Consider the following 16,114-nt stretch of genomic DNA (forward strand, 5'->3'; position numbering starts at 1 on the left):
AATCAACACGGAATCTTCAGATTGTCCACCCTTCTTTGTCCATTATCTGGATGAATAATGTCACTATGCAGTTCGGCTCTTCTTCAAAGTTCAAACCACAGCGATGATCGAAGTAGGTCGTGGATTCACAAGAGAGCGCACGAGCGGGTCATGGAGTGCTGGACCAGCTTTCAGCTTTCCCATCGGAGCAGTTCGGCTTCTTTGCTTGACGCGTAGATGCTTGCCACAGTGGCAGACGGCCGTGCAGGAGATACTTATAATAGGATGTTGCTCGATGATTCAAGATCATCTCGCCAACTTTTTTCTGCACCTCGCTGCTTAGCTTCGAGCAGGACTTGGTGGATTGGTAGCTGACAAATTTTTAGGTCCGGAGCTCCTGTATACAGCCATAGACTCGAAGTCAGCCCTTAGACCTCAATTGATTGCGGAAAGAGTACGAGTTTGTGGGAGAGATGTAATTCATTTATACGGTATTACCTAACAACATAAATGGTTCGGCCAACTCGGACTAGTACTTGGGAGTGCACCTCCGAGATACTAGGGCATCCGTGGCTCCAGAAATGCCACGAGTCCCATTAGACTAGCTAGTAATATTTTATCTCTCAGCGGAAAAAAGTGGATATGAAACAATGGTTCCTGCTCGTCCATCTCATGGTGTTCCAACAAGTGTAATGATTGATAAGTCCCGACTGGGCTTGGCCTTCAAGTTCCTGAAAGCGCTAATGTACAAAATTTTGCTTGGAGGTGCGTTCAGATTAAACGACCGCATCTAAAAGGATCATCTTCTACACAGGAGAACTCTCTTTCTAGCCACTCAAGAGCGCGCGGGTCGTTATGGAGCAAAGGTTCCACCTTCTCCAGTGTCTCCGCATGATACGAGTTGAGCCACTTCTTTGCCTGCGCGGTCAGAATTGAGAAATCAATCAGCTTCATTTGGATAGGACACTACTTTAGAGTCAGTCTATCGAGACGCTCACCATAGTTACATGTTCATACCCATTCCCGAGATTATTTGGAGTCTCAGCCTCCCGGACGATAACAACGTTTTCAATATGGATCCCGTAGCGTCCATCAGCGTAGTAGCCCGGTTCTGACTCAAATGTTGGCTCGTTCCTTGCATTACTCAGTCCACTCACCATTCGAAACAGTCATGCCCACTTTCAAGGAGGTGCTGTTGTACGCTGGAGGTGTGGGTTAGCAGGAAGGCTCCTTTACGCCTGACAGTATCTTCCTCTTCCAAAGAAAGCGAGCTATCATGACCTGTAGTGTGGTCAAATCTCCCCCTGTGAACCGGACATCTAACTTATACTCTTGGGGTACCAGTGTACCTTTGTCAGAACTTCCATCCAGTGGGTCAAACCTTGTATTTCCTGTCCACCCTTCCCTCTCCATTATCTGGCTGAACAACCGTCTCAACAACCCATAGTTCGGCTTTTCTTCGAACTTCAAACTGCGGCAGTGATCAAAGTAGGTTGTGAACTCAGCAGGAGAACGTGTGAGCAGGTCACGAAATGCTGCAGACCCAGCTTTCATCTCTGCCATTCGACGCAATTTGGCCTCTTTGTTGGGTGCGTAGATATCTTCCCATGGAAGACGGCCGTGCAAGAGATATAGTAGGACATTGCCCAATGCTTCAAGATCGTCTCGCCGTCCTTGTTCTGCTCCTTGCTCGTCAGCCACAAGCAAGAATAAGAATAAGAATGATGTTCCCGAACCTCGTCCGAGATGCACATTGTAGCTTGAATATGACATGGTCCCCAATGGAATGCGACCTTCACGATATGGTATATGTGCTCCTGTGGATGGGTTGACATAAAGCTTCGCCAAACCAAAGTCCAATAGATAGACAAAGTGAGACTTTTCCCCAATGCCCATCGCAAAATTCTCAGGCTTGATGTCCCGTAGTATGATTCCACGCGAGTGGGCAAATTCAACTCTGTTCAACTGACAGAAATCAATATCAAATCAGCGCAAGTGTTTGACACACTTACCATTTGGACTCCAAGCATGACTACGGTCTTCCAAGGAAGTTTGCCCCTGGACAGTCTGCGGAGCTGTTCGAGATTCGCACCTAGATGTTCCAGAGTCAAGAAATATGATCCTCGATCCAGGCCACTCCATTTGCATGATGGTATGCCTGGGTGACCGCGCAGGAGGCTATACACCATAGCTTCGTAACGCACTACGCAAGGCATGTCTGGTGCATCTTCCAATGCAGTCCCTGATTTGAGTGCAACTTCTGTGCCTGTGAGGATATGGAAAGCACTAGTAACGTATCCTGTAAGGTCACAGCCCATCAGTAAGTGTGAAACAAAACGGTATGCATACCAACATACCAGAGCCTCCCGTTCCAAGCAACTTTGTCATCTGATACATGCCACGGACACGCAATGGCATTGTACAGCCAAGATAAGGTTGCATTTGAGGCGGTGAAGGGCAATGGATAAGTGAGGTGTTCTGCAGCTTTACGGGTAGAGCTTGCAAGCTGTCTATCAACAGGGTAGGGCGACTTGTCCTGAGGTTGACTCCTGATCCCAGGTCTCCAGGACGTCTAACAAGAACAGTTGGGAAACCTGCCATGCTTGCCGGTTCCATCACTTGGTAACAACTAGATGTCACTACCAGAACCTGGCTTTTTTCGGCAGTACTACATGCTGAGCGACAGCGCTCCAAGAGGCCTGAAAAAATGGAGTGGTTTTGACTGAATAGATTCGAAAGGGGAGCAGGTTCGTTATCGACATTGAGGCCAAATGGAAGTGGCGGAGGTAAAAAAGACCTTGCGTCCGGGATCAGAAGACCGAGCAGCGCATAACCCTGATACAGGAGCATCCCTACAGCTGCTTCTGCATCGGCATATAAACTAGGTTGCAGTACAGCCTGGACAGCTTTGTAGAGTACGACTTCGCTTAGCGGCACTTCCAGAAACACACAGACATCCTCCAGAGCTTGCCGCACGATGGAGGTATATGGTGCATCAGAGTTGTCTCTGTGTCTCATGAGTTCGCACTCGAGATACAATTCAGACAGTCGGTGTCTGTCGGGATGCGTTGGCGACAGCAGCCGCATAGCATCATTTATGGCGCCGTCACGATCCTGATTGTGTGTGTGAGCAATTCACATGCGTGAGACTGACATGAAAACTCACTAAGATAGTACCAAAGAGGTCAAAGGCGATAACTCTAGTGGATGGAGCCGACACCGGAGACATGGACTTTGGGACGAGGTCGAGCTTGATATATGGCCCATCATCTGAGTCCCAATCATCGGGTGATGGTGAGCTTATAGGGGGGTCACCGTCAAAGGGAATCTTCATCGACCAGAGCATTAGAGCATGTTCCTTGATATTTCCGTCGAAGGTTGGCACATTCCCACTAAACGAAGAATCCGGCAGAAGGAGGCTGCTCCATCGAGTCTCGTGCGCACGATCAAACTACGAAAGTGAATTTTCCGTTAGAAGTTGCGGGCAATATATTAGCGACCTACGTTTCTCAACTTCACAGCCCAGTTCACAGCAACAGTTACACCCATCCACGAGTAGTCTGCAGTAAGTCTGGAACGAGTAAGGGCAATAAAATGCACTAATCAGAGGCAACGTACTGGTTATACAGAAGTAAATCTTGATAAATGGACGGTGGTTCGACAGCAGACAAGTCGAAACTCTGTGGTTCCAAATATTCGAAAACATAACCATTCTTTTGGGGCGCCCCTTCCGTCTGTTGCTGGGTATTCCACATATCCCATTCGTCCCCCACCGGTTCGCTACCACCGGATGACCGTTCCTCATTTGTGTATTTTTCTTGCAGCATTCTGTCATAGTCATCCAAGACCGCACGACAGAAGGTGAGATAACTAGATTCTTCAAGTTGATGCGGGAGGTGAGCCACAGAGGCTGGCCGCTCGTATTCGATGTCCTCTAGAAGCTTTGGAAATGTATGGACGTAGAGAGTGCCCCCTTCTGGATGTAAGGGGGGCTCAACATGCAACATCTTGCTGCCTTCGTCCAGTGACGATCCAAGAGTGAAGTAGCACCCCTCATTCACCCCGCTTGGCTTCTGAGGTGATATAACAAACAGAAAATCTCCATCATTCCACGAATTATTATGGAACCCTATGTCAGTGCGCGAGATCCGCAGCGCTAGAAAAGGACGAGTTGCCAGGGAAGTGGCTTTTAAGATCCCATAGCCGGAGGTCCAACGAGCTGAACGTCGAGGCATAAATTCTGCGACAACAAAATTATGAGGCATTTCATATGGGTAAAAAGTTGAGTCAATGATACCGATGGAACTTCCGTTGAAGCATCGGGACCAGCCTGGCTTATATAATCACAGATTCCTGCCTGACTCCTGAGACCCGAACGGGACATCGGTAGTCCCATAATGAGTGGATATGAAAAAATGGTTCCTGCTCGTCCATCTCATGGTGTTCCAATAAGTGTAATGATTGATAAGTCCCGACTGGGTTTGGCCTTCAAGTTCCTGAAAGCGCTAATGTACAAAATTTTTCTTGGAGGCAGATTAAACGACCGCATCTAAAAGGATCATCTTCTACACAGGAGAGCACTCTCTTTCTAGCCACTCAAGAGCGCGCGGGTCGTTACGGAGCAAAGGTCCTACCTTCTTCAGCGTCTCCGCATGATACGAGTTGAGCCACTCCTTTTCCTGCGTGGTCAGAATTGAGAAATCGATCAGCTTCGTTTGGATAGGACACTACTTCAGCGTTAGCTTATCGAGACGCGATTCATGCGAAGACGCTCACCATCGTTACATGTTCGAAACAAAGATACCCATTCCCGAAATTATTTGGAGTCTCAGCCTCCCGGACGATAACAACGTTTTCAATGCGGATCCCGTAGCGTCCATCGGCGTAATAGCCCGGTTCTAACGCGAACGTTGGCTCGTTCCTTGCATTACTCAGTCCACTCACCATTCGAAACAGTCATACCCACTTTCAAGGAGGTGCTGTTGTACGCTGGAGGTGTGGGTGAGCAGGAAGACTAAGAAGTGCAGTATGAAGCAAACCTATGCGGGTGCCAATGCCATGCGGGCCTTTGCAGCATGTCAACATCCTCTGCTATCTAAAAAGGAGTCTGACTTACCTTCGTGAACGTTCAGGAAGTGACCAACACCATGGCCAGTCCCATGTCTATATTCAGGCTTCATGAAAGTATAACGACTCTGAGCGATGAGGAATCACCTGTAATCTGTAAATTCGATTAGGACATTGAAATAAGGCCCAACAACGATTCTCTTACCCCATCCCTCTTGCCATAGAGCTCGTCTTGCAAATGAATCACTGAGGTGAAATCAACATGAACAATTTGGTCTGATGGTGTCAGAAGCAAACTATTCACATAATGTAACCTAAACGATATATCGTCAGGCTAAGCCGAAGGGAAATGGACCAAACGCACCTGACGTGCCGTTTGGGAAAACAGCAGTGTCGATTGAAATATGACCTTGCAAAACACGTGTGAAAGCTCGTTTCTCCTCATTAGTAGGGGTGCCAAAATGCTGTGAGGAAGGCTTGAGATAAAACCCTTCTCATCACCACCGGAAAATTTGCTCACCAAGGTCCGAGTCACGTCAGTCGTTCCGTCAAGATATTGTCCTGGGGATGGTCTCGTAAAAGATGAATCATTGTGAACAGAAAGACCCACCTCCAGAATCACATAAATATATCTAATATTCTCTGTATGAGCATGGTTCACGTCGATCTGGACAACATACCTGATCCTTCTTGACGATCGCGCAGTCATCCGGGTCCGGTGAATAATGTATCACAGCTGTGCAATGATTAGTGTGTGTTTTGTCTCATTTGAGTTTGCGCACCAGCATTAGGTCCAGTAGACGAGATTGTCGTGAATGACAGTCCACGGAACAAGTCCAGCTCACTACTAGGAGGTGAGCTACAGCAATATAAAATTCTGTCCATACTGACGATCTGAATTCTTCGAGCTTAGCTGCGGCTTGGCTTTCGTTCAGCTCAACGCCGCTATTAAGTTGTTCCTCCAACCAAGCGAAGTACCGGATTAGGGCAGCGCCATCGCGGATGTGACAATTTCGGAAGCCCTCGATCTCCGTCTCATTCTTTATTGCCTTCATAGTAGCCACTGGTGACGGAATGAGAACGGCATTCTCCTGCATTCAGTCGGGAACGCAGTTAGCGATCATCACGGACTATTACGAAGTGCATACTTGTCCGATTGCTTCAACCACAGCTAGACTAGTCTTATCACCCAATAACATGGGCTAAAGCGAACAAAAATCAAAAGTGATTTTACGCATGCATTCGATGACTCACTTTGTCTTTGTTAGCTCCAAGGGTCGCAATGAGCTGCCTCAAAGAAGGGATGAAAGATTCATATGGACGGATCTCAACATTAGAACCCAAAAACTCCTTGATACTGTGCCGATCCTGAGCGTCATTCATAAAAAGTATTGCCTCCGTTGGGGTCACGACAGCATACGCGAAGAAGACTAGAGAAAATTTCTTGAGATACTAAATGAGTATGAGAGTGGTCTGCAATTACCAGGATTGAAATCAATATCTGTGCCACGAAGGTTAAAAAGCCACGCGACCTCGTCGAGAAGCGTAACGACTGCGGCAACAGCTTTTTTCTTCGTGATCTCCTCCCGTAAACGCTGGAGTTTACTCTGAGACGTCTCTCCTGCTCAAAACGTCAGTCTTAACATATGCACCGTCATTGTCATGCTGACCGGCGTATTTGACGTCCAAAGGGAAAACACTATTATGAGGACACGGGGGTCGGTCCTTACCCCATACGACATCGACAGGGTTTTGCTGGAGAGATACAAGCACAGATCCCCTGGGTTCAAGAGATTTCTTGAGACTTTCAGCATCCGCTGCTATCGGTTAGCTCAATAACGAAGAGAAGTGGTAACACCCGTACCAGCTGAAATCAGCGTAGGATCGATGCCAATCCGGGTCCCTTGCTCGAGGTGCTGCCATGGTATTCGATCAGCGTAGGGTCCCAGAAAGACAGAAAGGATTGACTTTGGAGAGAAATTCCTGCCATGTGGGCACATCTTCCTCAAGTGAGTCAAAAGACATGAACATGATGGACGAAGCACCATACCTGGCAAGCCCTGTTTCATAAGCTTCCAGTTGCTGAGGACGTCTCTTGTGAGGAAGGAATAGAATCAAACGATCAAGACAGTACCTGTCAAGCTGCTGGGAAGCTTGCAGAAAGTATCTCCCATCTGTGAAGAGGAAAGCATCCCTGAGGGTGATGACAGCGCACCCTAAATGACTCTCGTATCAGATATCACCAATCCGAGATGATGGCATCTTCTCACCGGCTGAACCGTTGAAACCTGAAATAAATGCCCTACGCTCATCCGAGTGTGCAGGATACTCGCTAAAATCTTCGGAACAAGGGTGATTCAGCAATACTTCCGCTGGAAACGTTGTGTGTGCCTACGCTGGTCCTCGCTAGGAACAATGAAAGCCTTGACGTTGTTCTCTGGCTTCTTCAACAACTCTCGAAGCTTCGCTAGCCGCTCGGTAGTGTTGACAGTGCGAGTCTTAATCGCGCCCATGGTCGCTGTTGTACCAGAGGAGAATCGGACAGTATAAGCAAATACGGGGGTCAAGAGATAGCGATGGCTATGCGCACGCAAGGCCCAGAGACTACATCGAGACCACATGTATTCTACAGGATCTTGGAGCACCTGAACCAGGAACTTGTTCTCACATCTCAGTGGACCGACGGCGGATGCGGACCGTCGCTTGTTCACTCAAACACTCACAAGACTCAGTTAGACAAGAAAATGAGATCTATTATAGTAGTCCGTTAAGAGGGTATAACTATGTTAGTTTCATGAGGGTCGAGGAGAGTTCCGTGCACTGCCCTGCAGTGCAGGAGAATTGCTATGACTTCGAGAGACACTGGGTTGTATCCGATGCTCTGAATGCAATCGAGTCCGTTCATCTACATCACTATCATACTCGTACTCTTCTTGGCTCTCCCGCAACTGAGATAGCGGCATGTTATCAGCTGTCTCCTCCTCCTCAAAGGCATTGAACAATGCGGTGCTCTGTGCGCGATAGAGTGACGAACGACGGCCGTGGCCAGAGGACTGCAGGGCGCCGTCTGGTTGTACTTCAGATAAACCACCCCACCCATCAAGAGACATGCGACCCTGGAGGCTGATGCGGGGATTCATGAGACCGCTTTCCAGGGCGGTGTGACCGTTGGGTATGCTTGGAGGATCGGATTTTCGTGAAAGATTCAAGAGGTGAACGCCGAGGAAAGTGACAATGAACCCAGCGATGAGCGTAACGGTATTTGTGCCGTCCGTCGTGTTGAATCCTTGGAACAGGATAAGGGACGACACTATCGTTGCCGTAGAAAATCCGACGTAATACATGGGATTTACACTGTAGAATGGTGAACATTCCATTGAAAAGATGTGCGAACGGACGTACACATTGGTAGAGAATGTATCCAATGCTTTATTGAAGAAGTTCATCTGCACAACAATGCACCCAACGACTACTATGCCGAACGCATATGTACTTGGATGGGTGAACTGGTTGTTCCCACCAAATGTGAGCTTGACGGCTACACCAAAACCCTTGATGGCCATGACAGACACGGAACCAACTAAGGAGCATATAGATATGTAAACAAGAGGATTGGAACGCCCGTAGCGTGGGGCAACACCATATATCATGACAAGCGAGAATACGAAAACCGTGAAACAATACAGCATGAATCCTGCAAACCGGTCAGTGTTACAACGGTTTGAGAAGATTATGACCGACCAGGCTGTATAGCATATTGTAAAATCTCGTCCACAGTCTGAACCTCTTTGTCTGGTGGTGCATGGAGAACAATGATCAAAGAACCGATAAGGCACAGGGCACATCCCGTCCGCCCTAGATGCCCGAGCTCCTCGTTGAGTAGGAAGGATGCCAGTATAGCACTTGATAACATCAGTTGATGAGGTTCTAACGCCGATAGCATGCTTACCCGATTAACACACTAAGTGCACCCAATGGCGTCACCAATATTGGGGGAGCAAACGTGTAAGCAGCGAAGTTTGCGACTACGGACTTCATTATCAGATGGACAAAGGGGTAAGAAATGAGTATCACTTTCTCCGAGCACCACTATACGATCGTTCAGATGAAGTGACATTGCGACGGTTCGACTGGTGAGACTCACAAGTTGAAATCCCAGCCCACCATATTGGATTCCGGAGGTAAGCATAGTCTTCGGAGGCAGATGTATTTCGTGCTCCTGCATCAGTAAGTCCCTGCATCCAAGACAACTCAGTTTCCGGAGAATTCAACAAAGCTCAACATGTGGAACCTTCTTTGTAATGATGAAGCTTGTTCCGATGGCTAACGAGCTGGAGACTGCCAGAGCCAATCCGATGTACTTGTCCTCGACCATAATGTGACGGAAGAACGTGAACCGTGCAAGCGAAAGAGAGGAGACGCGGTCCTAACTAGCTGCACAAAAAAAGAGTCGAGGAATTTGAAGTCAAGTCTTACGACGAGCTCGTATATACCCAATTTGGACAAATGCTGCAGTGCTAACACCGCCCGCCGTCGGCGTGAGACAGTTCATAGCACAGCAAGAAATAAAGCCTTACAAGGAAAAATACAAGGAATATTGTACATAATAACTACAGTAAGAAAGCCTACTCCAGCTCCCTCCACGGCTTGTCAAAGTTTGCGTCGTGATCATCATCATCATCATCTTCATTGGCCGTGCCAGTCTGCACACTCTCCGACACCACCCCCTCAATCCTCCGAGCAAGAAGATTCATATCCGTCATTGCAGCCGCTCGAATATGTTGATCATATTCGCCACTCTCATCTACTGTCTCTGTCGTGTCCCATGTCGGTCCGGGACCAGCCCACCCGCCGTTCAAGTGTACATAGTTCAGGAACGACCGCCAGAGGGGATCTAGGGACAAGACATTTGGGTCTCCGACCACAATCAGCAGAGCCTGTGCTCGAGTCACAGCAACTGGGAGTGATATGAGTATCATTTTTACCAAAAACGACGGTCCACTAACCATTGAAGCGCCTCGGGTTCGCAACGAAGCCCAGGGTGTGCTTGAGATCAAACTCGACGAAATCTCGGCTACTCCTGACCGTCGATATAATAATGACTCGTCGCTCCTAGTAACTGATGGGCCACAGAACGACGCACACTTTGAGTTTTGCTCACCTGGCCCTGGAACTCTTCTACACTGCCGACTTTGACCTCGTCAGCCACGCCACTGAGCATCTTGCGAATCTTAACACATTGAGCGTGGTAGGGAGCGATCACGCCAATCTCATTGTGAGCTATAGCATCGTTGTAAATTGTGAACGACACCGAGTACGTGTATTCGCTTACCCACTCGGACCTGTCGATCATCTCGGAGGAGTTGAATGTATTTGCGAACTTGAGTAACTTCATCAATGTTGAAAAACGAGGGTGACGAAGCCTCGCGATTATCCTTCCCAGATATTGAGTGGAAGATGATCGGAAATTTCTTTGAAGGCAGCTTTTTCCAGCCTTCGAAAGCGCGTATGATGTTCTTGTTGCCACAGGACTCAAGATCATTCGCATAGAATCGCTCATTGGGAAACTTCAAAATTGCGGGATGTGACCGGAAGTTTTTCACGAGCTTGACGACGCTGCTCGTAGATGAGTGACCTGGAGGAATTCGGAAGAAATTCAAGAGCTATCACCTCAGGCCATGACCACTTTGAGCTTCGTATGCATCCATCGACATTAGACGTTCGAGGTAGCTTTTCTCCAGCCCAAGCTGCCTCGCAATGTTAGATCGAACGATAGGTCCTAACTGCTTCGGATCTCCTGCCAAGACGATGTTCGTCGTTTTGTCGGACATCGTTTTGATCCCGATCATCACTTCAGGTTCAGTCGCTTGACCAGCTTCATCAACGAAAATATGCGTGAAATGTCCGCGGGGGATGCCAATACCGTACGTGATAGATGCGGAGACACACGTGCACACGATAACTTTGAAACCCTTAAGAGTTGGGATGGGTGGAACAGAGAAGCAGCTCTTGTCTTCGCCTTCCAGTCTCTTTTTGTATGTGTAGGGCTGCAACTCATCTGGAACTAGGTCGAAGGGCCTTGAAGGTGCGTAAAGTCTGAAAAGTTCGTCAGCTCCGAGGGTGGACGCGAGCCGGGATGCGATGATGTCAGCAGCAGAGTTGCTGGGTGCGGTGGCAAGAATACGTGTATTTGGTTTATGCTTGAGCAGCTGTTTCATGGCTTCCACCATTGTTATAGTCTTGCCAGTGCCCGGGGGACCAAAAATGGCAAACGGCGCTGAACCCGGTTGCTGCAGAAGGATAGATGTGACAGCTTGAAGCTGAGGCGGGTTCGTAGCAATCAACGCATTAAATGGCCTAATAGGGCCTACGCCAGGACGAGGGGCAAGCGGTAAAATGTGGGCCTTTCGAGGGAACAAAAACTTATCGGATGTGAATGCGGTGTCCAGCGCCTGGTGTTGACGGCGCATAGGAATGCGGTTGAGCTTGAATCGTACGGTATACCGCTGTTGCTGAGACCAGCCACGAAATGACTTGTCGAATCGTAACCCGACGGACGCCTGTCGAACAAAATGGACATGGCCTTCATACCAATGGCCTTCGACAGCCCCATGTTTTTGGACAAGAAAACGATCCCCTGAGAGCACGGTGAATGACAGCAAGAGAAAAATGAGTGGACATCCAGACCAATCAAAACACTTGGGCGTTTTTCCGCCAACCCGGGAACGGGCAAACTACAACACGATGAGCTCAAACCCTTACTAAATATCAGTGTGCTCACTGATAATACACTCCGTGACGTTCTAGCTGAGCATCAGGAATATCGTAGCGTTCCAAATCATGCCTTGAAAACTCATGAGAATAGAGATAAACCAATATATAAAACTAGTCACTCCATGCGGTGCTCCTCTATCCAAAGCAGTGTCTTAAAGTAGCGCGAATACGTTGAAGAATTGATGACCTTCGGGAGGAAGACTCTCCTAATGTGGTCCAGCGCCTTTCCAGATGACATTTCCGATAATGCAGCTAAGAGTGGCGCCGGTATCTGCGCCTTAGGCAATTTGATAGTATACGGGATGATGTTATTGGAAGTTGGAGGGACACCCGACACTACCTGCGTCTCGGGTTGCGTACGAGTTTGCCGACGAGGTTGGAAGGGAGCAATTGGTTTCAATAACTCATAATCAGCTTGGCTGCCCACAATGGCCCTCAGCGGCCTAGCGATGACGAAGGTTACACGCAGTGCTGTGTCTTCGAAGATGATTTCGAGACGATCATCCATGCGCCCTGAGTGAGGTGTTGAAAACTGTATACCAATTGCAGTCGGACGACGATATGCTAATACTGCCCCTTCCGCAGTGGTTGTAATAGCAAACCTACCGACGAAATTATTAGCTTCGGTGATCAATCAACAAATGAGGAAGAAAGCTCACGGAGATTGCCTGCCCATGAACGAGGAGGACAAAGATACTGTCTTAATGGTAACTCGCGATGAGGGCACCGTGGACTCTATTGTCAAAGTTCGTAATGCCCCTCGCGCAGCATCAGCATTTTCCATAATCCCAAAATCTAGTCCTTCCGAGAGAACGATGCCATGTTTGTCCTTTTCAGCTTCCTCGAGGGCAGCTTTGAACGCAGTGTAACCCTCCTTCCTGCGATGTTCGAGGGATCGAGGATGAGAAGGCCACAAGCCTTCTGGGATCTGTTTGTCACAGATACCACAGAATACCTTGCCAGGGAACGCCTCAGGAATAGCAGGAGCTATCTCAGGAAGTACACCTTTCTTCTCTGCTTTTCTGCGGTGTCGTTTTCCTTGGAGGTGTTGATCCCAAGACTTGCGACCAGAAATGGGAGTGCCACAAATAGTGCATTGATATTGGCTTCCATCATGGCCAGCCAATTTACGGTGATGTTTTTTACTGGCTAAATGCGCTTCGTAGCACTTAGTGGACGTGCAGAAAATACCACATAACTTGCAGAGGTGGACGTCATGGTATCCTTTGCACTGGGGATCGGTGCAAGCTCCATGGGCTTTCAACTGTGGGCAAATTATGATCATAGCAAATGGGCGACAGGTCCCAGGATAATAAGAGAGGGCACTCCAAAAGTACTTATTCCTCGTCCGTTAGGTAGGTTTCTTGTATATCTCTCGTATCGGAGCAACGTGTCTAACACGAGGCCAAGTAGTGCCAATTTGGGATGCTTCGATTCTTCGAACCTCCAGATTACGATTGACTCCAAGCAACTCGGAGCTTTAGTCAACAAGAGAGACACAAGCCTAAGGGTTGTATGAGCAAGCGATTAGAACAGAGTGTAGCAGAATTTCAGGAGTCGGAATGATGTGAGTGAGCCTAAATTGATAGGAATGGGATAGTTCGGAATCAGGTAAAGAATGTGTTAAAACTACTTTCTTAAATACTCCAAGGAAAAATGTAAGAACAAAGAACCTTAAGCGGACGAAGGCATCACAACCAAGACAAAGACGAAGAGTATTGACCTTTGAAATTGTAGAGACAGCAACGATGTGATATGATTGTGAACGATCAAAGGAGTATCACGGTTCCGAAGAAGGCAATGGGATGTACTAACCTTCAAGCGGAGTATGAATATTTAAAATGGAGCGGGCAGATGCGGTGGGCAAGGAGAGAGTTGTGGCGGGCAGAGTTAAGGCGGAGCATGAACATGCAACGATGTTAGGCGGCGGCAGGGGTCGCGTTGGCGGGATTTGATTGACATGACCGTTCAAAACATCGAACAGAGTTTAAATTCCGCTCGGAGGTGCCGATATCCCATACTTTGTCCCGCCAGACTGGCCCAATCCCCGACATCTGGAGTCGACGGCTGCTAGTGATTGGAATTTGAAAACGTGACTCGGAATGTTCACCGAATTGCCAATTGATAGCCTGACCTTGCCAGCAGATAGTATTGCAGGTACAACCACGTACGCAAGAACATATAAGTATCTTCTTACTCCCATATCACATAATTTGTTTTTCCTTTGCGATTATCCTCGCTGTCACGGTTTCTGCGTTGACCCATCAGTCTCTGCCACGCCCATCGATGCAACGGCGCTGACTCGGAGAAATGTCCCCAACCGACCAATTGGCATATGCATGTGCGTGTACTCCATGGTATGTACATGATGATGATTCGATTCACGGGGGCTTTACATTGGACCTTATAAACGTTTGAACCTTGACTCCGGATGTCCGCATACTCTACAGATCAACGGCCACAATGCTGCCCTTGCTGGACGGCCTGCGTCTCCCCACAACTAAGGTACTACTCACAACTGAGACTTTTGCTTCTCGAGTCCTTCCACCACTCGCATGTAGTTTCGCCACAGCTTTTCTTGTCCTGCTGCCACGAACGCAGCCAGTCCGCATTGCGTTGTGGCCCATCACAGCGATCCTTGCATTTCGCGCGGCGACATCGCTAGACATGTCCATGGAGCAACCGGATCTTACCTTTTTGAATATGCAGCTGCAAGTGAGTTCATGTATTCGCATCAATTGCCACACCGTTCAACTTATCTCTCAGATATCCATGTTTTTAATTGCAGCGCGTACCCTTGAATGGACGGTGCAGACGAAACCTTTTGTTCGTACGGCTCGCCCATCGTCAACCGACGTGCCAAAGCAAAATCTTGTGCTCGACACAATTGATTTAATATGTACCGCTCGAGGCTGTGGCTGGGACTGGTCGCAGGGACTGTACATCCCGCCCGAGACACATCCTACATCCTCACGATTGGCCTTTGCTACATCCGTCCTAGTCTCTGGTCTAAAGCACTTATTTCTTTGTGGCGCGATCCACTCTGCCGTGAGGTCTTTCTCTCCAGATACATTCGGATCTGTTGATGGTGGTACCATCTTCGACGACTCACTTCCTCCACACCTTCGTTATTTACGATCGAGTATCATCACGACGCTATGCGCATTCACCATCTACTCATTACTCCAAGCTGGTTACGAGATCACCGTAGTCATCTGCGTACTGATATTGAGGCAACATCCAGACCAATGCCCCCCCTCATTTGACTCTCCCTGGCGCGCCACCTCTCTCAGAGAATTCTGGAGCCGTCGCTGGCATCAGTGGTTGCGTCGGGTGTTCATTTTCTTCGGGGGAAACCCACTTTATCTACTCTTTGGGCGTGTCGGGGGCGTCATGGGCGCGTTTCTCGTTTCTGGGTTTATTCACCACCTCCAAGTACTCCCCTTCGACCCGTCCTCGGAGATGTGGCGCATGATGCTGCCATTTGGAATGATGGGAATTGGGATGGTCATTGAGCGTGCTGTTTCGGGGAATAAGACAGGTGGCTGGATAGGATGGACGTGGACAATGTGCTGGTTGGTGTTGTGGGGGAACGTGATGGTGGATGGGTGGGCAAGAACTGGGTTGTTTGGGAGTTCGAGCGCGTTGGATAGTGCGACGCCTGTAAGGCAACCGATTGAGCGGCTGGTGAGGACATTTGACGAGTATCTGCATGCTATTAGCAGAAAACCGTGATGGCAGAAATCTGTAGATATCCCAGTAGCTGATACTAAAATTGTGAGATACTATCGGTTACCACAACTTCGGACAACCACTGGTTCGGACACTTTGCAATATCTCACTCAACTCTACTTCAAATCATATTCTGATTGACCACATATCATTGTACACCCAGCGCCCCCCTCCCGAGTCAAAATACAACGCTTTGAAGGGGGCGCAAGACTGGCCCGCCTCGCTGGTTCCGAGCTGCTTGAAACGAACGTCAGTGACCTATGCACATCGTCGGTGGAAGCGTTGGTACTTATTTTACCTGTCGAAACCATATAGCGCATTGACTGCCACATACCCATTCGAATTCATGCCCTCAAATTCCGAGGTGTCGGGCCGTGGTAGGCTATATGCCATGGACAAAGTCTGGGAATCGGCGCCTCCAAGCGGAGTATGAATGTGTCTGTATCCGTCGCTGTTTCTCTACACTTGCTCACTATCTGCCACAGCGCCAAGGACCGACTTCTGTCACTGTTGCTCACGCTTCCTTAATAGCACCCAAGGACTTACTTCCATGGACGTTGCG

The 16,114-nt window shown here is 48.5% G+C and overlaps 6 protein-coding genes across 6 annotated transcripts; 1 reads left to right on the forward strand and 5 right to left on the reverse strand.

The window, feature by feature from the left end:
* Positions 1-659: 659 nt before the first annotated feature.
* Positions 660-1,237, reverse strand: HD556DRAFT_383809 (uncharacterized protein). The gene is made up of 3 exons (XM_041310445.1): positions 1,137-1,237; positions 978-1,090; positions 660-897 (listed from the first exon to the last, which is right to left on the reverse strand). Exons 1-3 carry the CDS (start codon positions 1,150-1,152, stop codon positions 751-753), a joined length of 276 nt encoding a protein of 91 aa, XP_041161232.1. The 5' UTR covers positions 1,153-1,237; the 3' UTR covers positions 660-750.
* Positions 775-4,276, reverse strand: HD556DRAFT_1535800 (kinase-like domain-containing protein). Its single transcript, XM_041309612.1, has 8 exons — positions 3,598-4,276; positions 3,484-3,550; positions 3,146-3,430; positions 2,337-3,093; positions 1,992-2,278; positions 1,716-1,944; positions 928-1,658; positions 775-879 (listed from the first exon to the last, which is right to left on the reverse strand). The coding sequence occupies exons 1-7, from the start codon at positions 4,242-4,244 to the stop codon at positions 1,195-1,197; spliced, it is 2,736 nt and encodes a 911-aa protein (XP_041161233.1). The 5' UTR covers positions 4,245-4,276; the 3' UTR covers positions 775-879; positions 928-1,194.
* A 141-nt stretch (positions 4,277-4,417) lies between these two features.
* Positions 4,418-7,683, reverse strand: HD556DRAFT_1519149 (peptidase M24, structural domain-containing protein). Its single transcript, XM_041309121.1, has 24 exons — positions 7,442-7,683; positions 7,317-7,385; positions 7,181-7,262; positions 7,097-7,128; positions 7,015-7,046; positions 6,911-6,962; positions 6,717-6,863; positions 6,530-6,667; positions 6,301-6,476; positions 6,195-6,248; positions 5,938-6,137; positions 5,829-5,890; positions 5,727-5,782; positions 5,657-5,678; positions 5,567-5,607; positions 5,411-5,510; positions 5,351-5,360; positions 5,252-5,292; positions 5,194-5,200; positions 5,096-5,142; positions 5,019-5,045; positions 4,924-4,968; positions 4,756-4,877; positions 4,418-4,706 (listed from the first exon to the last, which is right to left on the reverse strand). Exons 1-24 carry the CDS (start codon positions 7,665-7,667, stop codon positions 4,545-4,547), a joined length of 1,950 nt encoding a protein of 649 aa, XP_041161234.1. The 5' UTR covers positions 7,668-7,683; the 3' UTR covers positions 4,418-4,544.
* Positions 7,684-7,838: 155 nt separating this feature from the next.
* Positions 7,839-9,421, reverse strand: HD556DRAFT_1235455 (magnesium transporter NIPA-domain-containing protein; the record flags this gene model as incomplete). Its single annotated transcript, XM_041297748.1, has 6 exons — positions 7,839-8,400; positions 8,449-8,740; positions 8,788-8,948; positions 8,996-9,071; positions 9,191-9,281; positions 9,338-9,421. The coding sequence occupies 6 exons, from the start codon at positions 9,419-9,421 to the stop codon at positions 7,839-7,841; spliced, it is 1,266 nt and encodes a 421-aa protein (XP_041161235.1).
* Positions 9,422-9,671: 250 nt separating this feature from the next.
* On the reverse strand, positions 9,672-13,105 carry HD556DRAFT_1442206 (RNA helicase; the record flags this gene model as incomplete). Its single annotated transcript, XM_041306422.1, has 9 exons — positions 9,672-10,003; positions 10,053-10,158; positions 10,208-10,326; positions 10,379-10,662; positions 10,717-11,683; positions 11,734-11,780; positions 11,828-11,890; positions 11,940-12,422; positions 12,480-13,105. The coding sequence occupies 9 exons, from the start codon at positions 13,103-13,105 to the stop codon at positions 9,672-9,674; spliced, it is 3,027 nt and encodes a 1,008-aa protein (XP_041161236.1).
* Positions 13,106-13,786: 681 nt separating this feature from the next.
* HD556DRAFT_384039 (uncharacterized protein) lies at positions 13,787-15,611 on the forward strand. The gene has a single exon (XM_041310446.1). It carries the CDS (start codon positions 14,284-14,286, stop codon positions 15,553-15,555), a length of 1,272 nt encoding a protein of 423 aa, XP_041161237.1. The 5' UTR covers positions 13,787-14,283; the 3' UTR covers positions 15,556-15,611.
* The last annotated feature ends 503 nt before the right edge of the window (positions 15,612-16,114 follow it).

The sequence above is a fragment of the Suillus plorans genome (assembly GCF_016647745.1).
Source record: "Suillus plorans strain S12 chromosome Unknown HD556scaffold_22, whole genome shotgun sequence".
NCBI lineage: Eukaryota > Fungi > Basidiomycota > Agaricomycetes > Boletales > Suillaceae > Suillus > Suillus plorans.